This window comes from Poecilia latipinna, unplaced genomic scaffold (assembly GCF_001443285.1).
Source record: "Poecilia latipinna isolate Pla-1442-1.1 unplaced genomic scaffold, P_latipinna-1.0 Scaffold4760, whole genome shotgun sequence".
Lineage (NCBI taxonomy): Eukaryota > Metazoa > Chordata > Actinopteri > Cyprinodontiformes > Poeciliidae > Poecilia > Poecilia latipinna.
In genome coordinates, this window is record NW_015117376.1 from 1 (window position 1) to 18,880 (window position 18,880).

At 37.0% G+C, this 18,880-nt stretch overlaps 1 protein-coding gene across 1 annotated transcript; it reads right to left on the bottom strand.

Annotated features, from left to right (window-relative positions):
- Nucleotides 1–1,058: 1,058 nt before the first annotated feature.
- LOC106942990 (solute carrier family 12 member 9-like) lies at nt 1,059–17,581 on the bottom strand. The gene is made up of 3 exons (XM_015026337.1): nt 17,406–17,581; nt 6,850–7,042; nt 1,059–1,256 (listed from the first exon to the last, which is right to left on the bottom strand). Exons 2-3 carry the CDS (start codon nt 6,979–6,981, stop codon nt 1,074–1,076), a joined length of 315 nt encoding a protein of 104 aa, XP_014881823.1. The 5' UTR covers nt 6,982–7,042; nt 17,406–17,581; the 3' UTR covers nt 1,059–1,073.
- Nucleotides 17,582–18,880: the final 1,299 nt, after the last annotated feature.

Here is an 18,880-nt window from a genome sequence, read left to right on the forward strand (position 1 = left end):
CCCGCTGTCCAACACTTGAGAGAATTCAGATTGAGAAGATTTCATTCAGAGCGGCTTCCTTCTTCCCCTCTGCTCTACCCACAAACCCCTTACAAGTTCTCCAAAGACAAAGAAAAGGTCCAACAATGACCCTGCTACTTGAAATAATTCAGAACACTGCCGTCATGTGAGAGAAAGACGATTCTCCAGTGGTTCTCCAGTACATACAGCTCTCACAATAAGACAGTAGAGGGTCAGTCAATGTCATGAAGAAGCAGCAAGTATTCTAGTCAACGGTGTGTGATGAAAGGTGTGAAACTCTGCAATCCTTTTATTCAGAAATGCCACACACAGCTTAAAGGTGAGCTATTGTGCTTCCTTGAACAGGTTAGGATCGGTCTATGTGCTATGCAAAACATGTTCATTACATTTTCTGCATAAATTCATTTTTAGATAATGAGATGTCAGTCTCAGTTTTGCCTCTTGCTAGAATGAGCCGTTTTAGGATCTCTTGTCATTTTAAATCCAAATAAGCTGTTGCTGGCTACTCCCCCCCCATCTCAACGTTTACACTCGCGCATGAAATGGTTGCAAACAGATGGGCAATTATACATCTGAACATCTTTGAAAAGCATTAGTAGAGCTTCCTTCACAACCAACAAGAATGCAGCAAGTGGTTTGTGGATGATAAGTCAACAAAAAAAAAAAAAACAGTTGCCTTTTCCACCAGCCATTGTACAGCACATACAGCAGTAAAATCAGCTAATCAAACTTGTAGGAGCTCCACTTGGGTTGCTAGGTGATGGGCTCTTCTTCGGTGGGGTTGGTAAGTGAGGAGCAGTGTCTGTTCATTTGTGACGTTACATTCCAGAGGTTTTTGAAACAGACACCAAAAAACATCAACTTACTGTTAAAAACCAGCTGGGTGTTTTTTTTTTTTAAGCACCTGGGTTTGTTTGAGAAGCAGTAGTAACCCAAATGGAAGTACAAAGACATACAAAATGTGAATTTTACATAATATGTCCCGTTTAAATAGTCTTTACTTTGTTTAAGTCTGCTTTTCTCAGAGCAGAAAGTAGAAGTAGCTGGGGCATTTACTTACTGAGGTCTCCTAGCTGGACATGTCCCAGCACGTAGAGGCCACTCTTCTTGATGTCATTGATAAACGTGATGAGGCCCACGCTGCTGCGAGGGTTGGAAACCATGAGGAGGATCTGAGGTCTCCAGAACTTGATGTGGTCTTTCCTGACATCCAGCATTAGGAGGTATTTTCGTACCTGCAGCAGGAAAAAATGGGTTAGAAAATGATTTTTATCTCAACCAGCGTAATCCTAAATAATTAAATAAGTTAAGTGGTTTCAATCAAGGAGTTACTAAGCATATTGCATATGGTCATTGAATGACGTGTGCTTGGCTAATGATAATGATAGATAACTAGTGACTGATTTGTCAGTCATACGCATACAATTATTTTTATTTCCCATTTCAACATCTGTCTAATGCATGTCTAGTCTCTCTTGTATTTGTATTTGGTGTAAACACATTTTTTATTCAGCTAATATTTTTTTGCAGTTATGCGTTTTATTTTGGTAAAACATATTCAGAAATTTTACATGCGAGTCAAAGCCCTGGGAGAAGATATACGAGTCTCTTTAGCACCTTTTAACCTTTTACAAAGACTAAATTTATAAAAACCCACAGGTCCAGTTCAACATGAATTTGAAATAGCTGGAAGTTCAAAAAGCAGTAAGTGGCCCAGTTAGTCAAAAAATAAAACAAAACAAACAAAAAAAAACTAACAAATGTTAATGGATAATATGTTAAAATTTGTGATGTGACAAATCTAAGACAGAATGTCATGTAAGTATACATTTCTGAAAAAAGAACAACAAAAACTGAAATATAAAACTTTACTATACATCACTTTATCATTAAGCTTTTAGTATTTAGAAAATTACAGATGTCAAAAAGTTCAGACTAATCCAGACATGGAAAATGGCCAAATAATCTACTTTTCCAAACTATATGAACTCTGATCAGGATGCTTAATTTTGGAGGAGAATCAATTAACTATTTAGGAACTATATCCATGTGGGATTAAATACTAAAACCAAAATCTAAAATGAATTTATGCCAATCTTGGGAAGCCTGTTGCTTTATTTGAAGCTGCATTATAAAAGAGTGACTCTGGGAGAAAAGTCCAGCTGAATGAGAATTTGATCCTACTAGGGACTTCTGACCCTTTTGAGTGCTGCTAATAAAACCTGAAGTTACTGGAAAATTGTGGAGAGTTTCATTTCTCAGAAGAAACCAGCAGAGAGGTGATGTGAACAAAGACAACTTGGGATGAGTCATCCAGTTATCTCGCATTTTAGATGAGTGGGACGGGGAGACAGCCTCAAGTCCTTCCCGCCAATTAAAGAGCTCAAACTTTTTTGGCCGGAGGAAACCTCTACACAGGAAGTACACCACGTGAAAGGGAAGAAAAAAAAACACTTGAAAATGATTTTATTATGGAAACACATTCAGGGTATGTTTTATTGGCTTGTGGTGGTGCTGGAACTTTGTAAAAAAAAAAAAAAATGTTTTTGAGCTGAAGCTTCAATTTAGGATTCAGCCTGAAAAAACAGACAAGAAATCATTCCGATAATGTCTAAGCAATGCAAGTTCAGCTCAATCTCCTGAAACTGCAAGTTAATGTGTGTCCACGTGACTATCAATCAAAAACCAAGATACAAACACCATTATTACTATCATAATCTCCCCAACTGTAAAAGACAAAAAGACAAGGTCCCAGAAGCAAAGTCTGACTGTCTCCACTAAGCTAATCATCTGTCTCCCTTTATCTCTGTTTCCCTGTCTTCTCATCCATCAGACTATCATCATTTCACTGCTGCTTCTATCTCATCCATCACTTAGTTTTTCAATCATTCATCCCCTGCTTATATTCTGCTCCCACCTTCTCTCCCTGTGATACAATCAGCACTTCTTGCCTCCGTTTTGTCTTTTTATTCTCTCCTAAAAACAGCTGTCGACCGCCTACTATCTAGTTGCCTTTCTTTGTTGTTATGTACTAATGTGCTTTTCATCCCCGTCTCAATGTCACACCGCTGGCACTCCCATACACCGGCTACTGCTGGAGGGTGCAACTGTATGCATGTGGCACAGTATACGTGCACAGATGGGGTCTTTAGCTCAGCCTATCATTTGTATTATTTTTATCAAAATGGGCTTCTTGCTAGAGGCGGGTTTAGAACCCACTTCCACTGAATGATGAGAAGTGGGGGCGGTGAAATGAGAAGGCCCATTTGTAAAATGAATATAAGAAGATGTTAAGACGTACATTTAAAGTTCATAGAAATGATTAATTACCTAACAAGCACATTAGACCCAATACAGGAGCCATATTTACGTTGTGTAGTCAGGGTGCTAAATGAATGCCACATAATGTAGCTTATCTCAACATGCCTTAAAACAGCTAATAACTGCTATTTGTTACTGTCTGCGGGTTGAGACCAACACTGACCAGAAAACTGGTGTCTTTTAATACCGAGGTTTTGGTCCAGTGGAGCCAGGATATGAAGGAGGGGTCTGTGAAGTTCATAAGGAACTTCACAGTTTCCACTTATGATCAATAATTTATTGCCTGTTGATAAAAGTGGCTGCCCATCCTGAATTTGGTTTGGTTTGAGATTTCTCCCTAATAAAGTTATTCCTCTTTAATGACTTGCTGACCTTTCCTCCCGAATGGGGGGAATAGTATTGAAATTAAGGTTTGAATCCAAAGTTTCCTTTGGAATTTTTTTATTTTTTATTTTTATCAGAGATGTACTAAATCAAAGGTCATCCAGTGATAAAAACAGAATCATTTTTAGCTTGGTTGATTGGTTGGAAACCCAAATATTAGATACTTTCTAATTAGTAAAGACAATCCATCAAAATTAAACCTGGGCTGCTACTAACAATTATTTTAGTAATTACTCTATCAATTATTCTGGCAATTAATCTAAAAAAACAAATATTGGCACATTAAGAAGAATTTTAATTTAACCCATTAGCCTTTGTTCATACAATATTAGAAATAAATTAAAAGATTCAAATAAATGATTAAATTCCTATAAAAAAAAACAAACAGTTCATTTTATAGACATGGTATTACTATTTTGCATGTTTGATTGTAGCAAACGATGCATCTGCAGCTAAATAAAATACTTCTAATCAATATATAAAAAGTTCTCTTAAAACAGCTTCACGGCCAGGAGTCTAATTTTACTACATTCAATACGACCCATTAAACTGCTCAGCTGCTGCTGTTACATGGTGGCAAAAAGACGTCCGTCTTTGTCTTGTCTGCATGTCTGAAGCCATGCAGGTGGTCAAACAGACAGCTCTGCCTGACTGTGTGATTTTATAGAATACCAAAAACAAAAGGAGCGTGAGCAGCTTTGTATGAACAGCACACGATTTTGTCATGTTTTGTTTTGATTGAACTGATTCCATGTGGACAAATGTTCCATTTACAGTGGGAGCAACAATCAAACACGGAGATCCCAATCAGAGGTCAGAGTTAAAGTCTGCACACTGATTTGTTCCATTAATCAAGAGGAAACTAGTTTTTCTTTACTGCCACCACCTATGATCCATACAATCACTGTTCTCCATTGTTACTCCAAGGTATATGTTAACTCTACTTCAAGCTTGTTTAAAATCCACAATAAACAGAAAAAAAAAATGTTTCTTAGATTCTCAAAGAACAAACTGACCGCTTTTCTTCACTTTCTTCTTCTACTGCTCTCCAGTTTTTGTTATTTGTTGCCATTTCGACTGTTAACTTTATATTGTCTGTCAGAAGCTGCACCTGGTCTAATGTTCTGGTTGGCTGTCTTGCTTTTTCTGGAGGAAGGCATCGGCTGAGATAATGCTGCCAACAATTAAACATTCTCCCTCTCCAACTATTTTCATTAACATAGAAAGTTCCCTTCTATCAGTTGTTCTGTTTCTTTTTTGAGCTTTCTGCTCTGTCTTCTGAAACCCCCAGTCGGTTGTGGCAGATGGCAGCTTGCTCTGAGCCAGGTTCTGCTGCGTTTCCTTAATCAGAAAACTTTTTAAAGTAATTTGAAAAACAAACGGAGCTCAATGCGCCGTTTGATAACGAGGATCAATTGGGAATGTATGGGTGGTTCAACTAAACTGAGCTATCTCTGTGGCTACGCTGCCTTTGATTTAAGCTGGTGTCTCCAACCTGCTGCTCTTTGGACCCTCCACAATGACTCTTGTTAAAGAACCAACTAATGAAGCTTTAATAACAAATACATGTTTTAGGAGTTTCTTTTATAGAATACAGTAATTGCAGTTGATTTCCAAAACAGAATGACAATTAAATTACCAGAAACATTTTTCAAGACTTATTTTTAAGAGTCGTTTGGTTGGGATGTATGTGCTTTTTCCATCACTTTCCTCAACATCCCAAAATAAAATGTTTCCATCCCTCTTTGGAAAAGTTTCATATTTTTGAAACATAATAGAAATAAAATAGTTGTTTTTATGCTGACAGAGAACTTACTGAACACTTTTCTCCACTCCCTTGTCATTACTGTCTTTTCTTTCCATTTATATTGTTGTAATTATAAGAATAAAAAATACTTCTGGACCCATGACTTCTGGTTGTGTTTCTCTCAGGTCTGAGCTGGTCAAGGGAAGGGGCTGCTAATGCTAACAGAGGTCCTGTTAAAGGTTTCTTCTTGCTTAAAGGTAGTTGTTCTCCTACAGTCTAAATCTAGTTTGATAAGAATTAAAGTGCATGGAAGAAAGAGTCGAAACAATCAAACCTTGAAAACCTTAACTGATTGCTGTCTTACAAGCTGCTAAAGCTGGATATATTGCACCTATACTGAATTATCTGGAGTGAATTTGATTCTGTATTTTAATATGAAGGGGATCTGTGCAACTGATTAAGATGGATTTCACTGTGAAAGACCAGAAATACTGACCAGAAAAATGTAATAAGCCTTAAAAAGTGACTGCACTTTCATGATTTTAATTTATTTCTCTCCATCTATACCTGATAATGAGTAATTTAACATGTATCCATCTATTAAATTTGTTCGGCTGAACAAAGTTTGTTGTTGGGGCTAATGTGTCAACCTTTGGAGGGAGGGGTTGTGAGAAGTACAGAAAAAGAAAATCGTGTTAGGAAAAGCACAATAACTTAAGTAACTGTAATAATGTTCTGTCTCTTGACAAGCTGCTGGAAAACCCAGCCAACTTCCCCCCTCCCTGCCTGTAACCCCCCGCCTGCAGCATTGGCAACGGCTCCCCTCGGCTGCAGGCCCTTCTGACAACATTGGCCCCTCTTCTTGAAAACAGGCAACAGAGGACACGGCGAGCTGAATGATGGAGAGCGTGTGTTTGTGCCATAAATGTAGAGAGCTTTACTGAGGGAATAGATGCAGATGTGTGTGTTTGTGTGTTTTTCCGTCTGGTAAGCCTGATATAAACTTGATAGATGCCGGCTGTAGGAATGACAAGCCTTAATGTGTATGGTAGAGAAAAATAAAAAAAGCATAGGGAGAACGCGTGTGTGTACTTCTGCTAAATGTAAAACGATTGGGAGGGGAAGCAGAGAGCAGTCAGTGCGAGACCGCATGCATGTGCGTGCGTGTGTGTGTGTGTATATACGGGCATCTATAAAACTGATAGAACGATTGCTTGGCAGAGGTACAGGATCGTGTAAAGCGGAGGGGATGAGATTTTAGTTGCTATAGAAATGACAAGCAGTATTGAGAGCATGTCCGCATGAGTATGTGTGTGTGTGTGTGTGTGTGTGTGTGTGTGTGTGTGTGTGTGTGTGTGTGTGTGTGTTAGTCAGACCTGGTGGAAAATGAGAGCCTGGCTGATGTATCCCCAGCTGGACGTGGGGCTGAGGTAGTGAATCAGCAGGAGGAGGAGCAGCATGAAGGCAATGCTAGCTGAGGCGTAGATGGCGTTGATGAGGAACATCATGATGGCACAACCGACGATGCCCAGTATGCACGTATGCCAGGTGAAGTAACGAAACGTGGGCCTGAGAGGGAAATAAGAGGGATGGAGGTAAATCTCACAGTAGAAGTTGCAGAAAATTGAAAATGAACAAACAGGAGGGTAGAAATGCCAGCCTGTGATATTTGAGAATATCTGCATGAAGAAGAGCACAGTGGGAAAAAAAAAAAACTAAACAAAAAACTTCCATTTTAGAGACTTTTTTCAATACAAAATACCCCAGAGGATATTTATGTCCCTGGTCTCCAAATTAATCCAGGTGTTTTCATTTAGAATTTAATTATTTGATAAGTATGTTTTGGATGAAATTTCAGCAATTCATCTTGTTTTTGTTTCAGACACAGGAATAAGAAGTGAACCATCACTTGCCAGCTGTAATGCACTTTAATATGCTCCCCTTAGTAAATGAGATTTAATTACAGGAACAAACTTTTGTCCTTGTGCTTTATATAGTAATTTCTCAAAAAACAAAAAACATTTTAATTAAATAAAGTAGACGTTTAATGGGACATCTTAAATAGAGGTGCACCAAGACATCAGTCGATGACCGGAGCAAGACAATTTACAGCACGGCCTGTCCTGTTGGGTGAAAGACCTGTTGGACAAATGACCAACATCTTTTGGATGCAGTCGTTTAATTACTAAATATTTTTGTAGATATGCATGACGATGCACATTAAAGCCAAGTAGGTAATATATGAGAGTTGATAGCTGGATGTGGACATAAGGGAAATCAGAGGGGAACTTGTGTGGGCTCCAGACTGTCAATATTTAGACACATTTTGTTACCAGTTTCAGAACTTGGAAATATGGCCTGATGTTTTATTTTAAATTATTTTATTTGTTTTTTTAACTCTCCAAAATATTAGGTGCAAACACCACAAGGGAGCAAATATCTATGAGGAAAGGAGCATCATAGTTTACCCTACAGAAATGTAGCTGTATCATTATTTACCATTAATATATTTTTTTTTTCACATTTAGAAAACTTTTACCCAGGCAGCATAATATTACGGAAACATGAAATTGCAATTTTGTTTAATATCTCAATGAAACGGCCCAGATCAGCTTCACTACTCTTCTCCACATCACGCCAAGCCCCCACAGCTCTTCCTAAGCTTTATGATCTTGGTCGCTAAGAGGTTAGATTCCTTTTTTATTGACTTAGGATCAAAACAAATGTGGCATTAATGCGAAGACAAGATCAATTAAACCCAAAGCGATGCAGATAATTAGCCACTGCTTGTAGCTTTCTTAGCGTTTGTGTGCAGAAGCCTATAATTATGAAAACAAAGCTCTGTTGATCTCACATTCTAGATGGAGGTGTGAGATACACATTGGACAGAAACTGAACATTTTTACTGAATCATGTAATTGACCCCAATTTCCCTGCAGCACCTGAAGGCGTGTAGACGAACGGCGGTAAAAATGGAAGGAGCTTTAATTACACACCTCAACTGAAACATGGTGGGTGCTTCCTCCACAGATCAATACACATTTTTTTAACTAAGAGGCAAAAATGAACAATCAATAAACATGAAACTGAAGCAATGCGTAGCTCTCAGCAGAGAAGAGAGAACACAAAGATGTTAAAATAGTTGGAGCGTGAAGGGATTGACAGATGAGACCAATGAAAACCTGGGTGGATCTGAATTTATAAACCTGAAAATGGATATTTTGAAAGCTCACAGATGGTGAAAGGTAATTTCTTGTAATGGGCTTGAAACAAACTCCCTCTGTAGACCAGACAGTAATTGTACCCCAACATCATCATATTCCAGGCAAGTCCAGATTAAAATATCGGAACAAGGACTGAAGAAGTACTGCAAAGAAAATCCAGTATCGTATGCAGAAACCTTTTATGATAGACACACATTGTGATAAAGCATTGGTTTATAAAATTTAGAAGATTAATGAGAAAGGATGTTCCTCCCTTATGATAAAAAAACAAAAAAACATAGGAGAGTCCACTGGCCTTTTAAGTCATGCTTCAATTGACCAATAAAGTTCAGTGATCACAGAAGGTCATTCAAGGACGTTGTAGTTAAAGTTTCTCAACTGAGATACCCAATGCCAGATGAGGCTGTAGCATCAGGTTACTGTCCAACATCTTGTAAACAACATTCAGCCACAACTGTCCATTAATCAAAGATGAATAATTACATTTACTGACAAATTCGGTTGGTGACAAATGAGACCAAAATAAAATGTGTTTACTTGATCAATCATCCACATCCCTGCTTATGAGGTGAAAGCTGATAAATTTTGTCCAATAGTCTGATGTATGAATCAATTGCACAATACTGGCATTTCCTTTGGGCTCAGTTGTATTTGGTGTTTAGCAGAAATTAAAGACAGTAAATCAAAATGTTAAGGATTGGGGGGAAAACGGCCAATAGCAAATAAGTGCTGCTTTTGGCTCATGGCCTAATTGTCCTGAAGACAATTTGGTCATGTGTGTTTCATTAATAGCCTAAATTAGCTGTACATTAACCTTCATAGGATGACAGCAATGGACAATGGCAATGTCAGAAAAAGTTCAGCAAAGAAATAGTTCTCTCTACCTATATAGTATGTCTTATTTAACATGCAATAAGAATTATAAACATTGACTGGCATTTGATTGCCTTACAGTTCACCTACATGAGCTGGACAATACATCAATTCTCAATAAAGACAAAAATGAGCAACAAGAAAATGGGAAAAGACTGTTTGCCATTTTGAGTAGTATAATATTTCAGGGTCCATGAATTCAAATGCATCTTGCAAATATTGTGTTTGGCCAATCAGATGAACTTTCAATTGTATTTAGGCTCACAATTGATTTGAATCAGAATAAACAAGATAATACATTTCAGAGAGAGAGTGCTTACGGTTAATTGTTGTGATAAAAATGTTGGACAATCACAATCCCCATCATTATTGCAATATTCAGTCATAACTTGGAATTTCATGCTTTCTGAATATGCAACACTGGGAGAAACACTAAGGCATTATTTACTTTCCATTAACATTGTACCTGTTAAAAAAAACTATTTCTAGAATGTATAAAGGAAAACTTTATACAGGGCTTCACTTTGGCAGGAATTTTAGCCCATCCTTCTTTGTTCTGGCTGTTGAACAACAGTCTTGAAACTTTATTTTTATTTCCCCTTGACTTGATCACTTAACACAAGCGTTGGCCACCATTTTCCAATCTCCCCTATCCGTCCCATCTGAGAGTGGAATTAATTACAGTAAAAGCCTGCCCACCTGGTCAACCATCCCCCACTCATCCTTTTAGTCTCTGCAGGAACTGTTGCTGCTGATCAGAAGGGCTCCACTTAGCCACCTCCCCATCTCCCATCTTGCTTGCTCTCCAGCGACTGATGTCACTTAGCTGACACAGCAAAATCACCCTAGACGAAAAAACTTGCCACAGACCAAGTCCTTGGAGATATAAAAAGGAGGAGCAGCTAAGACGGAGAGTGGAGAGCTAGCTTGCAGCCAAAGGAATACGTCATATCAGAAGGAAAAGTGGGGACAGACACACATCCAGGGGAAGGCTGCCAGGAGATGCCACATTCTATAAGTGAGGGGTCTGGGTGTGTGAGACATTACGTCAGGCTGCCTCTAACATCAGGGAGGGACCAGCTTAGACCGATTCGACCTTAAGAAATCTGTACTTAATTGATATTGGATCAACCCGGTAAATGACAACTATTTCTCCTCATTAAGGTTGTATGAAGGGGAGTGTGACTTAAAGCTGGAGTTTACTTTCAAGTTTGGATGTGGCAAAAGTAAAGATTCTCTCAAGTGTTGTATTTAAAGTGCCTGGGGAAGTTTAGCTAAGATTTCAAGTTGTGAACCTATTAATGACTAAATTTCAGAGGGCTTTTCTCAGTACAACTTATTAAAGTACAGCCTGAAGGTTCATGAACCGTCAAGGACCCAAACCTGAAAAAAAAAAAATTATTAAAGGAAGCAGTTTAATGGTCATTTTGAAATTTCAAGTATGGCATTAATCACGGTTTCTTGTGAGCCAGAAAAGAGAAAAAAGGTAATCAATGACAACTGAAGGGAGAAAAATAAAAAAAGCCATTTCACCTCAAAATGTGGGTATTTCAGATTTTATAAAGTGGCCTTTTGTTGAGACTGACAGTATTTGAAGATGAGTGAAACCATTTCTGTAGCCATTACCTTTAAAACTAATCTCCCTTTAATCAGGATGAAAGTTGTGTCCAGTTTAAAAGTGTTGGATTTTGAGTTTTCAGTTTGAAATAAAACAATAAGAAACAAGAATGCCAACTGAAGTCAGAGATAGGTCTAGTATCTCTGTCACAGAAGTCACTCAAACCAAATTTCAACATCTAATATGGCTGCTGCACATAGAAAACAAAGTGTGTCCAAATTCAGGGGTTGCATACTTCGAAGGCCAATTACGTCACTGAATGAACGCTGTCTAAATCTGAAGATTAATACAAATACGATTCAAATCTAATTATATTCATATTTAGCGGTATAAACATTTAAAATTCAAAGAAGTTGTGTGGTTTGGCTTTTCTCATTGATGTAGATATGTTTTTAATACAATTTTTAATAAATAAAACAAACTGAAAACCAGACAATCCATACATAAAATTAAAAACAACAAACAATAGCAGGTATGTTTTTCAGGTCTGACTATGTAAAGCTATATAAAGAACATTTATTCTCAATTTGTCAAGTCTCTCTCAGACATTGCTATTTGCCTGTCTCAAGGTCACAGCATTTGTTTTTTTTATTATTATTTTTTTTTTTTGGTTTCAGCAAATATCCTGACACTTGTGTATTAAATCTTGGCCAGTGACTGTGTGATACAGTGTGTATTTGTGTTTTTCATTGTGAATATTCAAGTGGGTTTGAGTCTGCTTTCCAAGTGGCCACAGAAGCAGGACATAAAGCACCCTCTGAGCAACACTTCCTGTAGCTGGAACCACCAGTGATAAAGATGCAGCCAATACCAGTCACTGTACACAAGACACACTCCCAAAAGATAAAAATACAAACATTCTTAAGATGAGAACGTTCAACCACACACTTCTCGGAAAAAAAGAAAATTTGACTGATGACAGACAAAACACTCTCCAAAGTTACCGCTCTCTTGTTGGAAACACACATACACACACAGACACACTTAACAAGCAGGCATCTTTTCCGCTACATCATAATTTCAGCCTCTTCCCTCCCCTACACAGCAGCAAATTCAAGGGAAAGGGAAATATTTCTGCTAAATTAGTTATGCTAATTACAGAGCAGCTCTCAGGGGGAGAGAAAGCGCTAAATGGCTTTTAATTCTTTTCGCCTGGAAAGAGATGTGGGAAAGCGCCAGACAGAGAACAGAGAGAAAAGAGCACACACCAAAAATGTGAGGAGAAAAAAAGAAAAATTAAACCAATAAACACAAACAACTGGCATTAAAATTAGTCTGGTGGCACAGCAACAGTGAACTAACTGAATTAACAACTCAGGGGAGAAGGCCCAAAATAGGCAGGCGTCCAGACAACAAGTCTTCTTATCGGCTCTGGGAGCCCCGGGGCCCCTGGCCAACAGGGAGGGGACAGTAGAAAAAGTTAGAGAGCTAACTTTGTGTCAGGCTTTGCCAGCGGTCACATACTGATAATGAGGCCTGAGCCGATAGTACACAGTTCTGTACATCCAAAGCACCAAAGCAAATGTTGGCTTTATCTTCTCATACTAACTTAGAAGGCTTTATTCTCTCATACTAACTTAAAAGTTAGTATGAGAGAAAACTCATACTAACTTCTGTTGGAGAAAATTATTATTTCCTGGCAGTCTGGCTCTGATCGTTTGTGATAACAGAAGTTACTCTAACTTTGGAGACAAAAGCAAAATCTTTGAACTTCCCAGAAAAACCAATCAAATATTTCAAGTGTAAATGCATGGGTGTTTGTTTTTTATAAAGATGGGTAGATAACAGGGAAGGTTTTCTCTTCAATACAGAATAAACAACGCATTTCACGACTGTGCACTAATACTGAGGAGGTCCTAATGACAGAACAGTATTGAAAATGTCGCTTCTGGGCTTTACAAAGGAAACAAAAAGTTGCAGAAATCTCAAACTGTATTTTAAAATCTGCAATGTTGAAGTAAAAGCAGTTGAAATTCATGCACCAATAGAAAACTCAGAATCAGATGCTAACAGCTAATACTTAGCCAGTAGCAGTATACTCACTTGCAAAAAAGATGAATGCACATTAAAAATACCTTAAATACTGAACTGCAGAGCTATATAAAAAGAGTAAAGGGCAAATTGAGTGAATATATAGTACTTTTTAAGTCATACCGACTACTTAAATAGATTTACACCACAGCAACATTCGCCCCCAATAACTCAAACTCACTAGTGTTGTCACCTTGAGAGAGAAAGCAGACTAGTATAAATAATGCTTTTATTTACTTGTTGCTCTTTTTGCAGTGTAACTTTTAATAGTATGCTCCTCAAAATGATCGCTGATTTTGTTCCAAAATAAAGTGTACAATATTCTTCCTCAACATTCGATCAATTCTTAATAGATTATTAAATGTGAATACATAGATAAGGGGTGTAGCTTGACTAACTGTACAAATCATAGTTAATAATAAATGTCCTTTCTTCATTACATTTACAGATTCAGACCAGACATTTTACTTGGGGGGCCCCTCTGGTGGCCCCAATTCTGGCCTCCAAGTGCCGCTTCTTTTAAACACTTTTTTGACCTTTTAGTTTTGTATTATTCATGATGTTTATGGAGTGTTGTAGGAATTTATAATTCATACAAGAAAACATTTTTCTATTAGAACATAAAGGAAGATAGAAAGAAAGTGTCATAAACACAAACGCATTTAAAAATGAACAATTAAAATATTATTTGGCTTCTATGGGAAATTTCATGAATAAATACTAAGTACAGCAGTCAGAACAGATTACTTGATACAGATGATGACAGCAATCAGTACAGTCTCTCTTTTGTTGTGAAAAGCATTGTTAAAAGAGAAAAAAAGATTAACAAAATAAAATCCACAGTTTGCACTACTGTTTTACAACCAGCACACACCAAAGTATCCAAGATTTTTAAAAACTTGTGACAAACAACTTCTACAATTGGGACTAAAGCATGACTGTGGATGAATAGGATTCTTTTTGAGCAAAGTAAGGGAGGTAACTGTTTAAATCCTAGACAATGATGAGCAAAAATCCATGTATAATGAGCCTCAAAGGACAGACCAGTGACTCCTGTGCTGATATTACCAGACGTGGAAATCTGACAATGAGAATAATTAGGCTCATGAACCATCCATTACATATGACCAGATTTATAGGTCATTTCTTTGTTCAGTGACAGTCATTCTGACATGTTATTTTGTTAGTGTAAGGACTGAAACCATTGTTATTAGGCCATTCGTGCGTATTCAATGCTCCAGCCCTGCTTCACTGCTTGAGGTATACATCAGAATAAGGCATTTACTGAACTGTCAGCCTAGTTTATTCATGCAGAACCGGCATGGCTGTACTTTCACTAATCCAATAAAAAATTTTGACAATGCACCTGAACTGCCATTTCATCATGAAATAATTCAAAAGAGCCAGACAAAATTGCTTCTGCTGCATTACACCACTGGATGCTCCTACAGTTGTGCAATGTAAATATGACCACCTTTAGTATGCAGGCACACAAGTAATAAAGCACAGTGGGAGGCAGAGACACAAAAATCTATTCATTTTTCATGTTCAACATGGTTTAAAGATATATCTTCAGAAGTTGGTTATTTCATTTAGCATTTGCCCTGGAAGCTGAGAGCAAAACAGATCGTTTTTTTTTTTTTAATAGCTTTTAAGAAAATAGACACTGCAGGAGAAATTGTGTAGCAGTTTTGGACCAGACTTCTGAAAGGAATATTGCAATAACTAATCAAAAGTGATGAGCTTCTTTATATTGGCCAAGTGGCAATGTTTACTTTAGAAAAAAAAAACACAACATATCCAAAAAATATTATCTTAGTTAATGGGTATATTTGGCATCCTTTTTTCTCAGAAGTTAATTAAGCCAGGAGGTGGCATTGGAAACATCTTACAGGTGAGTCTTTCCCTTCAGGTAAGTTAATTAAAAAAAAAAAAGAAGAAAATAATTAAAAAGCAAAAGGTCACAAAATCAGCAGGATGGATCCATCAGTTGTAGAAGTTGGCTTTATTCCACTAGTCGAGTTTCCATTGACTAAAATTAGAGTTACAAAAATAAATTTGCTTACTAACTAAACACGCCCATTGCACTAGAATGACAGTTTTTCAGTTCAATCCAAATTTGTGTGTCTTGCAAAATTGCAATAGAATTACGTTTTTGCATCAGGCTAATTTACATACAGCAGCAAAGCTCCTATTTGTAGGCATTTGCCTCTTTGGACATTGCACAGCTAATTCCACCAGAGGTCTCAGAGCATAAAAAGTTGAGCTTGTTATTTAAAAGTACTGTATTCATAACTCTTTTGTAAAACTGGCAGCTACAATTTCCCAAAAAAGCTGCATATGTAGTCACTCCCAAGTATAAGGATATTGCCACATCAATGTCTGAGTAAGATACCGACATTTCCTCTGATAGCATACATCTTACATATCTGATTTAAGTGTTTACATCCTTCGCCACTATGATTTTTAATAACTTATCATTTTAACAAGCTTATTCACGTGGGATTTTAATTCCATTTTTTTATTTAATGGAAAAACTACAATTGTGAAATTGTGTTTTTTTTTCTGTCATTAGCAGAATCCTGAAAAAGTTTTGTGCATTTATAATGGGAACACAGCTTCTGTAGACGGTGATAACATAAAAGGTGTTGATGCAACTGAAGATAATGAGAGAAATAAACATCTTGAAAACTGTAAAGATACAAATGGAGCTCCAGACCAGATGGACCAACATGAACACCATGCGTTCATGTTGGTCCATAATACTTTTAGCACATTAGTATTGTGCTAAAAGTTCACAATACCACTGAATAATTAACGACCAATCAATTTGTGATCATATGATACCTCTGGTTGGGAAGATCATAACATCATAACATCAAGGCTCTGTTGGAGGGTCTATCAGCTAAACGTGGTGACATGTTACTGCACATTGAATCAATAAGCTTTATGTAATTTTTGGGATAAAACCTATTAGTTTATAAAATAACACTAAATAGATGCTTGACCTCACATATTTTTTAACTTAACAGTCGTCACTTGGAAGCTGAGTCATCTGAAAATTTTCACTGACATGGTAAGTTCTTTCAGTTTATTAAAAGCTTATTTAAGCATGTGTGAAACATTTTGTAGTATAAGATGCTCATTTTAAAGTTGTAAGTAAAAAGTACATGTGAAAATACATAAACAGAATCAATGAATGTTTGTTGTAATGTTTTCTATATGGGTAAATTATTATTTCTGTCAAGAATCGTCACAATTTGATCAGAAAATCTCTTCACGGGTATTAATAATAATTGATAATCACTATTATTGAGTATGACTCATGTAGCTTGTTGCTATTCTAGATGTTTGTATTTAGTAAGTACTACCTTCGTGTTGTTTAGGATCCTTTAAGCATCTCCCCACTTCAAGAAGATCATTTGAGCTGCAGCCTGCTGATGTGTCTGCGATAACAGAAGCTTAAGTGTCGTTAACATGCACTGCAACTCATTTCTGAGTATTGCCGCAGAAGAATATCTAACTCTTAAACCAGCACTGGATGCAATCTGTCAGAACAATAAAGCAACATGTGATGTTTATACTATTTCATTCCTCCATTGCAAATAAAACTCAAGTGGTTTAAATATTTCCTGCAAGAAGAAGCCGCCTCTGGATAAACCTTATGCTTACTGAATTGAGGAGGATATTTTCTGCACAACAACATCAGCAGCTGACAGGGAGATGTGAAATGACTCATAAAAAGGTGTGTAGTGAATCAAATTCCAAACTCTGGCTGTGCCGTAATATCATCCAGTCACATAAACCTCCACCATGTCCACAGGTAATCTGAGCGATGCAAGAGAATATTATCAGCGAGCTCTTATAAATCAGGATCACTGCAAGTGACCAAGGAATACGAATTCACTTGTACACACAAAGACTGTAAAGCTTAATCTCTGAGCATCGCCACGCGTCATTACCCCCACATCTAGCTCAGGCCTCACCCTCAGTCGGTTTATTGTTAGTCCCTATTCTCCATTGGGCTGTAAGCACTGGTCAGTTTTATGTTTTTTAATTAGTATACCATCACTGTAGCAGCATCCAGCAAGCAAACAACCTCTCCCACACACAGATAAAATAAAATGTCAGAATAAGAAAAAAAAAAAAAAACAAATTGGGGTGTGTGCCTGTTATGTATGGGTACCTGAAATTAGGTGCAGAAGCCCATTCCAGGGCGAGACAAGCCAAGTCCACGGCGGCATACACCAGTAGGAAGAAAATGGTCACAATGCTGGCGATGGTGTTGAGCTTTCCTGCAAACAGCACCAGCTACAGAGAAAGGAAGGACAAAACAACATTGGAGGGAAAAATCAGGAAGGGAGGATTAACATTCAGGAACAGAAACATCATTTCCATGTTAAAATAAAATACAAACATTTAGCGTTAAATTTTATGTGGGACTGGAGTGAAAAAGTCATTATGTTAATCACTTTGAAGGATGTTTAAAAGCATGCTAAAATTTACCTCTGAATATTTATTGAAATGCTTCTTTTTTTTTTTTTACTTTGACCAAATAAAATAAGAAATGTGAATTTTTTTTAGCAGTTTTATAAACACATGCCCTCAGAAAAACAGATAAATTAAATCTAGTGCTTCACTACTAAAAGGATACAGTAAACAAGAGCTACATGCACCAACTACCACTGATGTTTCTCTAAATCAGGGTCCAAAAATGAATTATTGGACCCCAATTTATTTTAGCAAAACATTGATAATCGGATGTGGAAGCAGTTGATGTTTAACTTGAACTCTTTGATCCATCAGTTGCTGGTAAGAAACTTAACAGCAAATATTATTTCAGATCAGTGAACATGCTAAACAAATATTCTAACAAGCCGTGCTCATAACACCATGTTTGGTGTTGATGTTACTTATTGAAAAGGCTTGAAGTTAGCCATATTCAGCATCAGATTGCTAATATTTCAGGCTGAAGGACAGCGAGAAAGAGCAAGACCTTCAGTATGCAAGAAAGGTTTTACCAAGAACAGTAGAGCTGCTCTGTTTCAGATATTGGAGCTTTTCAAATTCAGAGTTAAAGTAAGGATCTACTTCATGTGTCTCTTCTCCAACAAACTGGAAGATTTATTTTAGTAATGCCAGCTGTGCTAATCATCAATATTAGATAATAACAATTTNAGATGTCATCATCAAATCATTTATCCTTATTTTAAAATAAAAATGTTTTACAGTGACTGCTGTGCGTTGGCCATTATATCTACTAAAAAATAATTAATGATAACTTGCAGCAGAGAGGCTAATAAAACAAACAGCTGTTGCTATGTATTTTATTGCAGTTCTTAAAGGAAAATTGGGATCAAGCTTAAAATAAATTTATTCTGTTTAATCAACAAGTTGTTTCTTCAGACATTATTGGTGTTTAAAGTTCAGTTATGTTGCACTTGTCAGTTGGTGGTTACCATAGTAACAAGTAACTGACAGCTACCCACTACAAAGAAAGGAGCTGGTATTAAATTTTAACATATATTTTAGAACAAAATTTGATAGAATGCAGTGCTTCACGATACAGTGTTTTACGAGTAATTTTGCTATGTTTTGTATATGTTTTTAACTGTTATTAATGTTATCCATTTTAGCTATGTTTAATTTTACAAATGTTAA

What these genes read in the sequence shown, in the direction of transcription:
- LOC106942990 (XM_015026337.1), bottom strand. Translation starts at nt 6,981, where the DNA reads ATGATGTTCCTCATCAACGCCATCTACGCCTCAGCTAGCATTGCCTTC. An exon ending in AGGCTCTCATTTTCCACCAG is followed by an intron (nt 1,257 to 6,849) that starts GTCTGACTAACA and finishes TTCCTGCTGCAG; the next exon opens with GTACGAAAATACCTCCTAAT.